The following is a 16,790-nucleotide window of genomic DNA, read 5'->3' as shown; positions in this document are numbered from 1 at the left end:
TTTTACTTGGGGTGTAAGAATGACCAGAGATTTGTATAAATTGGACTTTTTGCCATTGAAAAAGATTAAATATTAATTTGGTGCTTCATGTGTTCTGTGTGGAATGCCAGAAACACGTAAAAGAAGCAGCTAATAACTGATCAAAGGAGGTACAGGAAAATTACACTGATACCAAACTGCTGTTCTATGGATTTAATTGATCCAGAGCTGATCCAAATCATATAGGGAACCATTAGGAAAAAATAAAATGTTAGATACATATCCATGAAGATTTGTTTTAAATAGAGAGGAATACTGATGTTACAAAGGCACATAAGAAGTTCAAGTCATATGTGAAAGACTTGAATAATAGTTAAATAATACAATTCCAGCACTGGACTTGTACATACAAGAGCCTCCTCGCATAACAATCGCAGAGGTTATGCTAAAAGAAAGGAATAAATATTCAAGGATGTCACTGAGTGGATTTATCTTCTTTACTCCTCTTATGCTGTTCTTGATCGGTGAGTGAAGGTAGGCTCTCCACATAGATACCGATGCTACCAAAATGACCATTTTCGCTAAGATCACTAATTGATAGATTCCAAAATGTTCCATCATTAAAATTGTACATTACTAATGACTTATCAAACAGCATCAGATCATGAGATTCTGTCCAGAAACTGGAATGTGATAATTCCTTATATGGTTTGGAGACCTGCATTTTTGTCCAAGACTCCGTCACTCCATATTCCTTCATGACCCAAAACTCATTATTTGTACGTGCTATTTCAGCCCGAGGTAATGCTAATGTTATACATAGCCAATTTCTGAATACTCCTAGTTGACTTGAACAAGTACCGGGAATGGGCGGTAGTGGAATTTCTCTAACCTCCTCCTCTGCTAAAAGGAAAGATATAATCACTAATGATCGATCTGCAACCTTCCTAACCAACCAATGAACAGCACCATTCACCACGATCCCATCAAAATCTAAAGCTTTGTAGGGAAATAAGTAGTCAATCTGTCGCCAAGAATCAGTCTGCAATGAATAGACACTAAACACAGTTCCATCATCATAATGCTGCCCGTTAACCACCTTGTATACATTGGTGGAGTAATCAAATCCAAGCCCATTTAAGCTCACGCCACGAAATAAGGGCTTCATTGGTAGTCTCCATATTGGTGTCTTTGGTAGTTTCTTTGATTCCTTGGTTACAGGGTTTATCAAACTGAAACTGAAGTCGCCACAACATATCCGGGACAAGAACAAGCCATAGGAGGAATAATGGACAAAGGGAATCCAATCACGTCCACCTCTTGGAAGAGGTTTGTAAACAAAGTCGAGCTCAGCGGGTGTTGCTACTAAACCACCAACATCAACATTATGATTCTCATTGAGAAACTGGTCAAGATCCAAAGAGTAAAGCCAATGATGTTCCTGGCGAACAAAAGTAAACAGGAGGCGCCGTCTTTGGAAGAATACATCCTTATTCTCAATGACTTTGGAATACTTTGCAACGAAATCAGGATGGGAGATTAGGGACCGCCATGGCTTTGATACACACTTAAAGCGGCACAAGGGCTTCACTGGTAGCCTTGAAAGAATCTCATGCATGATCTCGGGTGGAAGGTCGCCATTTTGGATCCCTGTCAACTGTCGTTTCATCTTCACCTAAATAAAAATCTTTTAATGGTCCACACTCTACGAAAGCTTCCGGAAAAACATTTGCGGAAAGCTCAAGAATCTATAGATAGGGGTGTGTGTGTGTGTGTGAAACACTGAAACATTAAAAAAGAAAGGAAAAAGTGGGGTGTCTCTGGGGAAAAAAGAGCGACAAAGGAATTTCTAACAAGTTAAATACCAAAATAGACCCCCCACCAAGCTCAAACATCTCCATGGTTCTCAACCGTGAATGTCTTACAGATCAAAATCTAACAGAGAAGAAAAGAAAAGAACAGAACAGATTGGAGCATTTAGTTGAAAATAAAGCTTACAACTTTACCATTACTTTTCTGATCAATCGCTTCTGATGGAGCTCCGCTTCGATCAGCAACGCTCCTGCATCGTCATTCGATTTGGCTGGGTGGCACTCGCTCGTCTTTTTCTCCTACTGCGTTAGAACATGAGAGGTTGTTCTTATGTTTGCTCACTTGTTGCAGGACCCGGCCTTTGTGGGCCCACTCTAACTAGACCTTGGGTTCAACTTTAACCCACTGTCCCACTCTACCTTTTGTCCAAACAAAACTTTAGCCCACTCTAACTAGACCTTGTGATGCAGCAAACCGCGACGGTTGGTGAGAGCATAGTTTGGGTGTGTTGAAAGATTAAGAGTTAGTTTGGGATTGTTGTGACTTTAAAAAAAAAACTGTTATTGTTATGTTGTGAGAATAATCAGCTGTGAATTAAAACAGGTTCGTGTTTGGTAAAGAATACTTTTAAAAGTGTCGTCAGTACATAAAACAACTTCAAAACAACTTCTAAAAGCAACCTTTGAGTTGCTTCTAAAATCTGTTGCATGTAACCTGTAATTTCAATTAAAGATGCTTTTTAATTATTTACCAAACACAATTTAGATTAAAATTTTAAACAAAAGATGATTTTTTTTAAAGCGAAGTAATCTCAAACGACACCTAAAAAAGCATAATAATTTAGAAGAAACAGAGGGTTTTAGCTGTAGAAGGGATAAATAAAACGAGTGAGGTTAGAGGAGAGAAATAGAATGGGTAGGAGAAGATAAACCAAGGGACCAAACCCTCAACAAATTTTATTTCATTCTAATCTAATTTGGGTTTGCAATAGGTAGCCATATTTATTAGCTTCAAACTTAACACTTAAACTCCTAGACCACCAGAAGACTCTATTAAAGACTTGCTAATAATAAGACCCTCTAATACTTGGCTTGGGCATTCTAGCCCATCCTCTGTTCATCAAAAAAAGATACTTGAATACTTAAAGACTTAAATAGACATAATGACACACTCAAGACCCTTGATTACTCACCCTAAGATTTAAATATACTCTTAAAGCACTAGACTCATAAATATTCTTCACAAAATAGAAAAATGACTATTGCAAGACCCTTAAACTACCACGGAGACTTTCCTTTGGACCAAAAAATCTTAGGCTTCCAAAAATGATATTTCTTTTCCGACCAACTTATGGTTGTTGCATTACCTTGTGTTCAACATTAACTGGACTCTGTCAGAGTAATACAAACACACATGAGTCATATGTGTTCCAAAAACACAAACAATGATCAAATAAGATTGCTTGTAAGATTACTATTCGGTTCGGTCTATCGGCCTCATGATGTTGATGCCATTGTAATGCCGAAAGCACAAGTCTTCTATTTCTCTCCAATATTTTAGTTGTCTATAATGGGGTAAACAATATTGCTTGATGATTATGAGAAACAGGGACCTAGCCTTATACAAGAGTTGATGATCCCTAAACGTTAAACCTTCCCATAAACATTTTCTCATAGTGTCAACTCCTCTGCAAAATATACTTTACTTCACGTCAAAGTAGACTAATCATAGTCCACACATGATTAGGTTTTCATAAACTGCAAAGAGTATAACCAGAAGCTCACTATTCAATGTCCTTTTGTTGAACTTCAATCTTATTGAAACCATAGATGGGGGTCCATTGATCAGATTCAACTTCTCATCTATGTTGTCAGTCAATTAGGTAGATTGAGAACAACATTTGAAGCGATTCTAGTACATTCAGATTCTCCAACATTCGATTTTAGTATGAGGAATGGCCGAAATTCCATAAAATATAAATGAAAATGTGCTAAAAGAATGCTCATGCACATGACGTGTCAAACTATCGTGAAATAGTTAGTTTTGTATCAAAGACAAAATTGCTAAATGATTTGGCATAGGTAAAATGATACATTTTGGCCTTAACCAAACCTATAAATGCATAATTTTCTCCCATTGTTTTGGACAAAAAACAAAGGATCTGATACTCCAAAGAAACCACTTTCTAATTTAAGAAATTAAATTTGAAATGGGAAAAAATCACAAAAAGTGTATGAACTTTAAATGATTCTACACTTTGGTGTATCAACTTTCAAAACTATCAGTTTGGTGTATCAACTTTGCATTCCGTCTATCACTTTGGTGTATGCCGTTAATTCCTCCGTTAAGTATGATCATGTGGTCTATCATGTGCCATTTTTTAGGGTTATTTTCGTCTTATTATGTCAAAACTCAAAACCCTTTCGATAGAAATTGGTTATGCTTTTCTCTTCTCAAACCATACGCCAAATAGGGAAACGAAACGATCATGTCGATAAAAACTCAGCTCTCTCTTGCAATTTCTTCTATGAGATTCTGTGAAAACTAGAGTTTACCGCGTTGAGATTCGATTCACGAATCTTACTGATAGGTCGAGTGATGATGTCGAATTATTATAAGTATTTCAGGCTTGATGGAGAGCAAATGTGTATTGATGGTAAGTGATTTTGCATCTCTCATTTTTAAGGAGTAATTAAGCTTAGAAGTATTTTTTTCTCTGAAAAGTGGCAACAACTTCTCTCTATCTATGATGATTATGATTTGGGTTTACTTAATCTCTTATTCTGGTTTATTTTACACACCGGCTCTCTTGGTCCAGAGATAGCCTCTCTTGATTTTTCGGTTTGGTGTTTATGTTTTTCTTTGGTCTTTTGAGTGTGTTTGTATCAATGTGTTGTGGTTTTAGCTGGCTATTCAATTTTGTGATTGCATTCAAGGCTTTGTTCAATAACATAAATCAACGAGGTTTAAGAAGGAAAAAAAAAAACAGTCTTTGTGTCTGCATTATAGCCAAAACCCCATTATGACAAAGATACCCCTGGAAAATGGCACATGACAGATCACATGAGCATACTTAACGGAGGAATTAACGGCATACACCAAAATGATAGACGGAATGCAAAGCTGATACACCAATCTGGTAGTTTTGAAAGTTGATAGACCAAAATGTAGAATCATTCAAAGATCATACACTGTTTTGTGATTTTTTCCCACTTGAAATTGACACAACATTTAGCTAGCGATGTTACGTGATATGGCAAAGCGACTTTCGATATTTCAAGAAGTTGATTGCCATAGTAATGCGCACTACTTCCACATCATGATTGTGATTCTAATAACTTTGAAGTCTCTTCAACCTCTTAATTCAGGCCATGGTGTACAATTTGCACTCATGATTATCAACATGACATTGCTAAGATCTAACTTCAGTGAATGCTCTGAAATCTCTACAAAGTGGGCAGTACTAAGTTATTGAGGGAACGACTCATATTTTCGAAGCAGCTAATGAATACTTTTAATTACCTCTAGCTAATATCTTATTATTCCACTTACATTTCATTTTATTTTAGTAATATTATCAGTGTTCCGGTGGAACACCATCAAATAAGTAAATAAAAGTTATGCAAGAAGAGGGTCGATGTATGAAAAGCAAGATGTACGTGAACAACGAAAGCCAGTTAGGTATCAAAGTATTAAATTCATGCTCCTAGTTAAATATATGAAAGACGAAAAGGTAATTTTCTTTTGCTTGCCCTGATCGAGGTGAAAATTCATGAATAGTGAATCGTTCATATACAAAGACCACATGAGCTAAACATCTGTGTTGGGATGTTGTAATATTATGTGACTGTGATCGTCTCAATGACTAACAGTAGCAGTCCCTTAAATTGTAATCTGCAACTTATTTGTTTAAATTGTAATATCCATGCCTACAGTGGATTATGTTCAGGAGTTATGTCATGCAAGAGTTATGTGATAAATGTATTGCTAAACTTGCAACTACAACTACTTTGGGATCATTTTAAATTGTGTGAGAAAGAGAACCATGAAATATTTCATCCATCGATATTAGCATAAACTGGCTTATTCGATCTCTTGACCAACGAGACAGTTAACTGAATTTGGATGGCTTGATCTCCACTCAAAACCATCGATTAGCTTTCTCTATGTACATATCGATCAGTACGTATTATGTTTACTCTCATAAACTTCTCTTTGTCCATATATACTTCTTATGCACATGTGGAGTTGAGTTTAGCATTGCAGATGTGATTGTTGAGATAAAGGTAGCTGCATTGTTTCCTAGTATCCAGATGAGGGCATCAATACAATTTTGGGGAAATTCAGCAGTAAATCGGCCTAACTCTGAAGCGCAACTAATCGAGGCTGCTTTTACGCTAAAGAACCTCATCATTTGGTGCAATAAGTTATTCACTTAAGTGGCATGGTTTACTTGCTTTTTGTAGTGCGTTGGATGACAATGTCATGAGGAACTTTGTGATATCTTTTGCACACAAACTTAAATATTAATTTGAATTACTTATGCGTCTTAATCTACGGTCTATTATAATCTCAAGAGTTTTCCTCATTACTTATGCGGCTCACCTCACATTGTGCATATTTTCCAATCACCTCGAAATGCTGCTATATATCTCTTTAATTTAGATGAATTTCAATTGGATACAAATAATAACTATGGAGTCTTGAAAAATGACAAAATAAAATAGCTCAATATTGGGTGTATAATTTTATTCATTATCAACTATATCTAGGCCTGGGCGCGGGTCGGTTCGGGCCTGAAATTCGATGAACTCGAGCCTGAACCCGAAGTATCAGTCTCGGTTCGGTCCACAGTTTTCATTATGCTAAGCCCGATAAAAACCCGAACCGAGAACAATCGGTCCGGGCTATTGGTCTTTCGGTCCTAATACACAGTTTCAAACTTTGAGTGAGTTTCAGACCTTCAATATCAGCAATTCCCAAAGTCTAGCTGGAACTTTCAATTTTCCTGATTTGTAGCATCTACTCATGACATTTAGACAAGCATTTCCAGTCAAATCCTCAAATGCATACAAAAATTAATACATTACAAATGGCAAATGCAGCAAATCAAATAGAGAAATACAACTTAAGGTCTGAAATCACTAACTCATTAGTCATTACAAATAAAATGAAAAATTGCAAATCAAACACAACCTGCAGATCTAATAATTAAACACAAACTGCATAACTATTTTAAAGTCCAATAGTCCAATGGAGCAAGGAAAGACACAAATCACACAAAGTCACAACTCATAAGAAGTTAAAAAAATAAAAAAAATCAAAACAAATGCAGCAATGGTTCTGTCATTAACAAACTGAGGAACAAAGTAACCAACTGAATGAAAAAGAAACAAATACACAGGTAATGTCCATTTCAACTCTCCAAGGTTCCATTTGCATCATTCAACATTCCAACAGCAACCTGACTTCAAACAACCTGCAATTTGCAACAAATGATGAGAAAACACTTACTGCAACATCATAATTATGACACAATTAGAAACCAACAGCAGCTAGTTCAAATTTTTGTTAGTAACTAACCTGAATTAAGTTGAAGTATTTGATTGCAGACTGTGATCAATGTTATTATACAACTTTGCAGTCTTTGAAGGCTTTGAGGCATGAGTCTTTTGACTTGATGCAGTATCCTCAAGTTGATGTTCTATACAAGAAGTCCAAAACAAAAACAAAAAACACACATTTAGTTCAAACTTCTAAGTTTCTAACAATTCAACAATGCACAATTTAAAGAATAAATAACACAAGTAATGGAACAATCAAGCACCTTTTTCAAGTTTTTCATAGAACACCATATCTTCAGCAGTTGGGAAGTATTCTATCTATGATATGTTCTGTGAGTTGATCCAATTTTGCATGCATATGAGGGCTTCCACAGTTCTTGGAGTCATTGAACTTCTAAAGGGATCAATGACCCTACCTCCAGTACTGAAAGAACTTTCATAAGCCACTATACTCACTTGGATTGCAAGCACATTTTTGGCCACACACTGGAGATTTGGGTACTTAACTCTATTAAGCTTCCACCACAACAAAATGTCAAATTCATCATCATCAAAGGTTCCATCAATTGGATCAAGACAGTACCTGTCCACTTCATGTTGCACAACCACCTCCTCTGATTCCTCTAGTTCTTTTCTCCAATCATTCATCATATCTGCCCTCTTGCCACTCACTGTCCTTGTACTAGATGTGCTTCCACCAGTGATTCCACTTTCTTGGCTACTTTTGGCTTTCTGATTACCATTTGAAGATGCATACAAATCGGTAAGTGCCACCACCAACTCCTTGAGTTCTTCACTCTTCTTCTTAACTGTAACTCCATCCATTGCAAGGTATCTCCTACATGTGCTACTGAAATTCCTAAGTTTATACCTAGGATCAAGCACTAAAGCTACCAAAAGAAGCTGATTCAAGTCATCTACCTGTGCAAAGTATTTCTGGAACTTTTGTTTCATCTTCACAGCCATCCTTTGAAGAATTCTTTCTACTTCATTCACAAATTGATCTTCCTCTCTGTTAAACAGATCCTCAATCTCAGATTGAATGGCAACAATGTCATGAAAAGCTCTATGTGAGGTAGGCCTTGTTGAAGCACTAACCCGCAAGGTTACTTCATAAAAAACCTTCAAAAACTGGACGAAAACCTTAGCTTTGTCCTAATCGGCTTGAACTGGTGGTCCAATCCTCTTTTTTGACTTGAGATCAACCAATACAAATCCATCCTCATCCGGCTCAATATCATCAGGTTCATCAAAATAGCTCTCATACTTGGACTCATCACCGTCAGCCATTAGATCAAAGGCCTTCTTAAGCCCTAGAGCAGTCTCCAACATAATAAAAGTTGAATTCCACCTAGTTGGAACATCTAATACACATATTTTTCTAGACTCCAGCTTCTCTTTCTCAACACAATTCTTGAAAGCATCAAGCCTTGCCGAACTGCTCCTCACATACTTAACTGCATTCCTAATTGAGCTCACATATTTATCCAACATTGTGAGTCCTGATCTCACAATGAGATTGAGGATGTGAGCCATACACCTCACATGCAAAAATTTGCCTCCCATAACCGGCTGCTTCACCCAATTTACAATTTTCTTTCTCACAAAGTCAATTGCATGCTTATTAGCAGAGGCATTATCAACACTAATCGTCAAAACCCTCTCTATACCCCATTGAATCAAACAGCTTCCCTATGCTTATGCCCTGGTGATTAGAGATTACACAAAAGTTTAGAATCATTTTGTGCATTTTCCATCCAAAATCTATAAAGTGTGCAGTCAAGACCATATAGTTTATGTTTTGCACTGATGTCCATGTATCAGTGGTTAAACATAAAGTATGGCTCTGCAACTCCTTCCTCAACTCGAGTCTTTTTTCATCATACATCTTCAAAAACAACTTAACAATGGTTCTCCTAGATGGAATTTCCCACTTAGGGCATGCCACTGAACAAAAGTGCATAAACCCTTTCCTCTCAATTGCACTAAATGGCAATTCATCCATCACTATCATCTCAACTGCTGCTATCTTACAAGCATCTTGGGTCCAATTTTTCAAAGCTAAACTGCTGCTATCATACCCATTGGAGTTTTATGGTTTTCAATTATGGGACAGATTGAAACAAGTTGAGAGCTCGAGTCAAAATCCTGGGTCTAGGGAAGGATATGATCAATGAATTGAAGAAATCGGACCAACTGATGCAATAAATTATCCTAAATGGGATGAAGTTAGGGTTTGGGGATGAAAATTGGGGAAGAACAGTTGAGAGCTCGAGTTGAATGATCGAGCAAATGAGAGAAAATGAGCTGAGGTTAGGGTGTTTGGTCGTCCACATGTATAAATTAAAGACCAATAAAATACTGCCACATGTATAAGTGAAAATATCGGTCCGAGTCGGTCTACCCGAACTCAGTATCATCCGAAACCGAGACCGACCCGTTTGTTTACTATTCGGTTCGGTTTTGACCTGAACCGTGAAGAAAAATACAAAAACCCGAACCGGCCCGTCGGTCCCTCGGTTATTCGGTTCGGTTCCTCGGTCTATCGGCCTCAAACGCCCAGGCCTAACTATATCTAAAAGGAAGGGAATTATAGGGGCAGAGTGCATATTCCCTACTATCATATTTTGTGATTATTTTTATCATAATGAGTACAAAACCAAATGCTCAAAATAGACTTATTCTTTAGTACATACTTTTTTTTAGTACGTATAGGGTTTGGCAGCGATTCATTGTTTGTATCTTAATCCAATTAATTACTTACCTACTCTATTCCATGTTCTTTGAATGATAAATGGGAATTGCCATCAGTAGTAGTCTTGGAAACCCACACCATTGGAATGCCAAGGAGGTAAAACTGCAGAGACTTGATGGGCAAAACGGGCAAAACACTATTCATTCAATAGTAACTTTCATTTTACTTTAGTATAGTAAATAATTGGGCCGGAAAGGATGGTTTTGGACGGGTGTACAAGGTAAAGTCTATGTTTACGAAAAAATGGTCTAAATTGGGCCGGCTCATGTTAGAATTTCGTAAAGTAGGCCCGGAGAAAACAGAAGTCCAATGATGAATCCCATTCCGAACCGCAGTCGGAGAGGAGGAGTTGAGGGTTCGTTTGTGTATATAAAATCTCGAAGGAAACTCTGAGAAAGCAGCAAATGTTTGTCTATGTCCTCCAAAAAACCGCTTGACCTAACCACCAGCGACGGCGAAGAAGACCCGCTCCGGCAGTGATGGGAAGAAGAAGAAGAAGAAAAAAGAGACAACGAAGCCCAAGTTGGAGTTGGAGGAGGCTAATAAGTCATTCTACATGTGTTGTCTAGAGCACAGGAGAGACTGGGTGGCTTATGTTGTCCGCACCATCAAACTGTCGGATTTGTTATCATCTTCGGCGGTGGGGGTGGGGGACGATCCACCGCGATTACGGCAAGTCGCTTATGAGGCCGGTACGCATCTCCCCGGATCTGTGGGTTGCGGTGTTTGGGGATCTCAAATTGTTTTCACCGGCGGCGTGACACCCAGCTCCCCTTTCGGCTTCAGGACAATAGGTCCTGACTCAATTTGGCATACAAATGTTTATGCCTTTGAAACTCACACAAATGAGATCAGAAAGCTTGATGCCAATTTACAAGGAGGGAAAATGCAACCTTTGATGGTGGAGCTGGCGGGCAAACTGTACGCTCTTTCCTATAGGCTGGTCGGCCATCCTCCCTCATTTGAGGTATTTGACCCTAAAATAGGCAAGTGGGAAGGTTTACCCCAACCTCCATTTTTCCAAGTTGGCTCTCCATGGTAACTTCTCTTATGCAATCGCCGGCACAAAGATGTTTGCCTCCCATGAAAAATGTCCAGTGTTCTGCTTTGACGTCGCCCACCCGGATAGAGAATGGAGACTAGTCCCTACTATGTGCCGGGGTGGCCCTTTTCCCTTCGATAACAGCGCTTTAGTCCTGGACCTGCAGGGGGACGATGACAAGAAAATAATGATTGCCTACAGTTATGAGCCTTGGCGTCTATGGGTATATGTCTTATGTCATTGTCTGAAAACCAAGAAATTATCACAAAAATCGGTGAGCTGAGGCTGCCGGTGTTGCCTTATGAATTGGGTTCGCCACAACGCTGTGAATTTTTGCACATAGGAGGTCACAAAGCCTGCCTTGTTGTCACCGAATTCGACTTCCTTGGTGGAGACGCTTCTGCCCGTAACGGTACTGATAAGATACACGGTGCAGTCATACCATTTCAATTTGAAGTTGATATCACCAAGGTGGACAAGGACAAGAAAAATTGTTTAACACTCCAATTCATGCCTCTTCGCAGCTTCGAATACCATACCAACCCATCCAACTTTCCTGCACCTGAAACGGTTGGTTGCTTTCTGCTGTAAAAAGTTTATTGCATTGCCTAAGATATTATCAATTGATATTTTGAGGAAGAGGAGGATGATCTTGTAGCAGCCTAGACTATTTTTTCTTTCTTTTTTATATAGAAGAATTAGTTTTGGTCTTTATCTGTATGATGTATGCCCCCTTGTGAGAGCTTGTTTCAATCATTGATAATGTCATTTTCCGTCTCCTGATTTATTTCCATGAAGAATTGCTGTCGATAAGAATTGTAATCTGCATTGTTTTTCTGTTCTGGTAGTTCAGGCTTATTCAAAAATTTTGTCTTCTGATTGCGCAATATGGTTGTCTAAAGGCACAGAGCTTCACCATCCCTGGCTTAATGAAATTCGATCATCCTTGTTCCTAATTTTGGGGAAATGTATGATTAATCATTCAGCTATAAAGGCGGTATCTGTATGCATGTATTCTTGCAGGATGGAAGCTGAATTCAGGCTCTATATGAGCGGTCATTTGCACATCCAAGATTCAAAAGGCTTCAACTTGTGCAACCAAAGATGTTCGCTCATAGGCATTGTTTAAGCTTTGATGAAACTAGGTGATCAGCATTCTCTTGTGCAAATGACTTGGGAGTTGGAATTTGTGATGGTATAGCAAGGAAAGACAATATGCTAGCTTAGCGCGGTTACAAAGGAGTTTAAGACGAGCAGGAGAGTCCTCCTATTTACATTAACAGTGGTTATAAGTTGCAGATTTGCTTTCAAGATTACATTTACATGGTTGAACTGCTCGAGGTGGATGGGAGGTCTGAAGGCTTTAACATGTATTGTTGGTCGTATTGATATTCCTGATCAGTTGACTGGAGTTGATGGCTTATAAAAGAGGGACTAGCACAAGCAGTCAACAGGGGGGCTGCTCAGGTTTCCTGATGCCTTCAGTGTGCAGCGCAGAGTGACTTGTTACATCATGGAATGTGTATGACACTTGCTATTCTGAGTAGTGGTGCAGGGAAGGTAATTTTGTTTGGTCTCATGCTTGCGGGTGAAGCAAGTTCTTTTTATAGAAACAAAATTGGCATACACTAAAATTTATATGTGCTGCTAAAACTATCTGACCAATAGTTGGAGAAAAAGAGCAGACTCGAGAGATTATATTTTCCATCAGTGTTTGATTTTTTTTTTTTTTTGAAAAGCAGTGTTTGATTTCTGTGATACTTAAGAGTTTGCTTTTACCCCTTTTACTTGTATAAGGAGGTGATATGAGTATTCCGAAGGTTCAGGAGTTGAAGCTGTAATTCCATTTGAGTTCTAGGGGTTTTAATTCTAGAGGACCATCTTTTCCGGTGTATTTCTCAGTCCTGTGTGAGAAGTTTATGTGGCCCTGTAACGTTGTAGGATGTGTATGGCACTGGCTACAACCAGTATGGTTGCAGCTAACTATTTGGACCCAAGCTTGCAAGTAGAGTTGTTTCTATGTGGGATGCGGAGCCTCCGCATGTCGTGCTAGTGAGCGTTTTACTGGAAGTATGTGCAAAATTTCCATTTTTATTTCTTTTATTGGGCCCTTTCTTGGTTTTATACATGTTAAATGAAATCGGCAATTTCCCATGTGTGTACAGTTTTTCTGATACTATCATCTTGATTGTCAACCATTTTTCGAAACCTCGTGATCTTGCTAACCCGATTCCAAACAATTTAGTTTGGGACGCTGTACACTCTTTTCAGATGAGACTGATATCTCCTCCTAGTGCTTTCTGAGATTTTGCGTCCATATATAGGTTCATCTTTGATTCAGTCGGATGATCACAATCCAATAGATTGCTTCAATCCTCAATCTCATAGTAGTTTCTTGTTTTACTCTCCCAAGTTTGTAATCAGCTCATTTCTTTTCTGAAGTTGCTGGCAACATTAAATTTTCTGATTTTGTCCCTAGTGAGGTGTAATTGTTGCTTATAATCAAAGTTTGGGACAATGCTTTGAATACTCTTTGCTTATGATAGCTCAGTATATCCTATCAGGACTTTTGGCACCCTGTGTACTTGCTCTCCTAAACATGTGGAATTATTCTCTCAAAAAGGTGGTTGCTTGTGCTTTTACATTGAAACCATCCCATTCAGACCAAAAATAAGAGAGGAAGTTAAATAAGTGTAAGCTCAATTGTCTCGCCGTGCTATTAATTCCTATGGATATTCGTAGTTGAAAATTTGCAAGGCTTCCTACTTTTGTAGAATGCCCCTCTTTCAAGGACTGTTGTCTCGATCACAAAATATTGTAATCATTCTGAATTTTTTTTAGAACTTAGAAGGAACAATAAGTCATTTAATCCACAACAATCATAGTTCAACAATCGACTTGAGTTTAAACGTGGATCAAATGTAAACATCTTCTTAGTGTTCATCAAAGCTCAAATACCACTACACTGAAATGATTGTACAATGCTTAAGCATTACTTCGGCCCAATTAAATCAGTTGGGCCAAATTCCACATATTTTTAACACTAATATTCATACCTGAGAATCTGCCACTGAATATCCAGCAAATTAGTATTTTGGAAACCATTAGTTTTATTATTTTCAACTGAGCAAACGAAGATAGAACCAGGGTTTTATCAAAGGTTTTAGAAGAGGCCGCAGTAGTGGCTGCATCTATGAAAGAATCCATGGTGGTTAATAAGGAGGAACTGGAAGACGATAGTGATATGGGAGAAGATGTATCTGATTCGGAATTGGAACAAGAATACGAGGAGGAATTGGAAGAGTAAGGAGATGTGGGATTGGCTGAACCCTCCCAGAATGCTACATACAACAGAGATGGTCTGTTAGAGAAGCTTGGAGATATGAGCTGGCCTGAAAATGCAAAATGGGTGGACAGGCTTACGTTGGATATTGAGCAAGAGACCGGGTGGAATGATGACCTGACAAGGAAGCTTGCGTTTTATACACAGGCTCTAAATGGAACGAGGATGGCCTTTGAGAAGCTTCTGGTGAGGTCAGATTCCCACATGGAGAAAATGAAGACCCAGCTTTTGGTAGAGAAGAAGAACATGGAGGAAGCTGATGAGAGAAGGCCAGAGAGGCCAAGAAATTCAGAACCAGAAGTTGGAGAGAGCTAAGCAGAAAAAGGAGCCTATCGAGTCTGTTCAGTGAAGGAAGCAGAGGCAGCAAAGTGGGTTTGCTTGCGGTGACGAAGCGAGTTGGATTTGGCCTTTGAAGATGGGAAACCATTTGAGAAGTGATGTAACAAGAGGCCCGGTGTAGGGGGAAGAAGCCAAATGAGAGAAATAAAGTATTCCAAGTTGGATTTGGAGGGAGGAAAGGTTCCAGGAAGCGAAATGTCGCTGAAACAATTTGAGTGGCAATAAAGAAGATGGTTTCTCAAAAAATAAGAAAATGAGGATATGATTTGTAATTTCTCAATGATTTTGTGGTTTTGTTTCTCTTTATGGTAAGGGCTTGCCTGTGTAGCCTATTAACTTTTGGTGTTGATTCTAATACAAGTGAACTTTTAAAGTTAAAAAAAAACAACTGAGCAAAAGAAATTTCAGCTGAAGGAAATCTCTGAATATTGCAGTATAACACACAAATTGCAAAATTACTGTATAGTCACAAATACTTTCTGCTGTGAGATTCAAGCCAATTTAAAAGAAGTTTATGACACGCTAAAAAGTAGCACGCAATTTAACCCTGCAAAATGTAGTTGTCAGTATAGGATAAGCAGGGATCGTTCATTCCGGGGATTGAGGGTACTCCTGTAATTGTGTAAACAAATAAAGAATTAAAATAATAAAGTATTATTTACAAAAATAATAAAAAGTCACAAAAACGTGACTGCAGCTCCTACTGAACCGCAGTCGAAAAACAAACTAAAAACCTAACTAAAACAACCCAGAAAAATACGAAAATTTACAGAAGTATACTAGACACGTAAAGTGTCTAGCACACAAAATTTGGGAATTTTTGGAGTTGATTTGATATGGAAATAAAATACAGAAAAACAGAGAACAGAAAGAAAAACGAAACTGAAGCAGATTTGAAGTTGGTTGATATCAAGATAATGAAACTAGCTAGGAAGGAAGTATCCACCCCTAACAATCACACACAACACACTTTGTCCAATTTATCACCAATTAACTTAGTTGAAGATACTCAGATTGGCTCGGTACGCTTGAACACAACCTATTACTCTTTCTTACCTTGTACGCTAGGCAGGAAGTGCTCTACACCTAGACTATTCCCAAGCAATGCAACCTAAAGGTACGTTTATTAGATTAAACATGCAGAGATCATTAAGTTTGAAAAGAGTTTGAGCAATCACTAGGCATCGCAAATAACTTAGAGCCTTGCTAAACCTAGGATTTTGTTTACTTGCTAGTGAAAACTACCAATTACTTCTCTAGATAATTTGAGGAATCCAACTATTGATCCAGGCATCAAACCATCAAAGTATTAGAACCCTAGCATGCATACTAAGTAGTCCTCCAAAGCATACAAACATAGAATTCATCAATGAGAAATTGGTAAACAAAACCTCAACTTTATTAATTGAAAACAAACCGAAAATCAAAGCATGTTATGGATCATGTCTAGGGGCTTCAACAGCTCCCTAGCTACTGGAAATTTAGTTACACATAATTGGAATCAAAAACACAAAGGAGTTCATGAGAAAGGAAGACAACAAAAATCAGAAATTGGGAAAAATACGATCAATGATCGATCTTTGAGAAACAGTGATCGATCGTCTCTGGTGTGATTTTGCAGTCTTGCTTCTTCTTCTTCTTCTTCTTCTTTGGTGTGTCTCTGGTTCTTTTTTATGTGATATGGTCTGTATGTGGTTGGTCACTCTATTTATAAAACATGGAAGGAGGCCCCTTTATGTAGGAGTTGCAAGTTTCAAGGGCACTCTTGCAATTAGGCCAAGCTTGTTTACTTGTTCTATTTGATTTTCTCTTCTTAGGCTGAATTCTTTGACTTGTAGATCCTTTACAGCTGATATAAAACATGCTAACAGCTCATATAAAACGTGTATAACTCAGCAAAGGATCCCCAATAAGCCTCAAAACAATCTGCCAAGAGATAAGGAAGGTGACTTCCTT

At 38.2% G+C, this 16,790-nt stretch overlaps 2 protein-coding genes and 1 pseudogene across 3 annotated transcripts; 2 read left to right on the top strand and 1 right to left on the bottom strand.

Moving 5' to 3' along the window:
* Positions 1–261: 261 nt before the first annotated feature.
* On the bottom strand, positions 262–2,163 carry LOC133727008 (F-box/kelch-repeat protein At3g06240-like). Of its 2 annotated transcripts, none has more exons than XM_062154637.1 (2): positions 1,986–2,163; positions 262–1,648 (listed from the first exon to the last, which is right to left on the bottom strand). In XM_062154637.1, the coding sequence occupies exons 1-2, from the start codon at positions 1,986–1,988 to the stop codon at positions 455–457; spliced, it is 1,197 nt and encodes a 398-aa protein (XP_062010621.1). In that variant the 5' UTR covers positions 1,989–2,163; the 3' UTR covers positions 262–454. The 2 variants fall into 2 exon arrangements, with proteins under 2 accessions (XP_062010621.1, XP_062010620.1); XM_062154636.1 differs by having other exon boundaries at positions 262–1,654; positions 1,986–2,161.
* Positions 2,164–10,433: 8,270 nt separating this feature from the next.
* LOC133729740 (uncharacterized) lies at positions 10,434–12,281 on the top strand. The gene is made up of 2 exons (XM_062157329.1): positions 10,434–11,722; positions 12,006–12,281. Exons 1-2 carry the CDS (start codon positions 11,372–11,374, stop codon positions 12,279–12,281), a joined length of 627 nt encoding a protein of 208 aa, XP_062013313.1. The 5' UTR covers positions 10,434–11,371.
* Positions 12,282–14,130: 1,849 nt separating this feature from the next.
* LOC133711628 (probable rRNA-processing protein EBP2 homolog) lies at positions 14,131–16,748 on the top strand (annotated as a pseudogene).
* Positions 16,749–16,790: the final 42 nt, after the last annotated feature.

Source organism: Rosa rugosa, chromosome 1 (assembly GCF_958449725.1).
Source record: "Rosa rugosa chromosome 1, drRosRugo1.1, whole genome shotgun sequence".
NCBI classification, from domain to species: Eukaryota; Viridiplantae; Streptophyta; class Magnoliopsida; order Rosales; family Rosaceae; genus Rosa; species Rosa rugosa.
The sequence above is the reverse complement of the archived record's forward strand: the minus strand, read 5'-3'. Positions and strand labels throughout refer to the sequence as shown.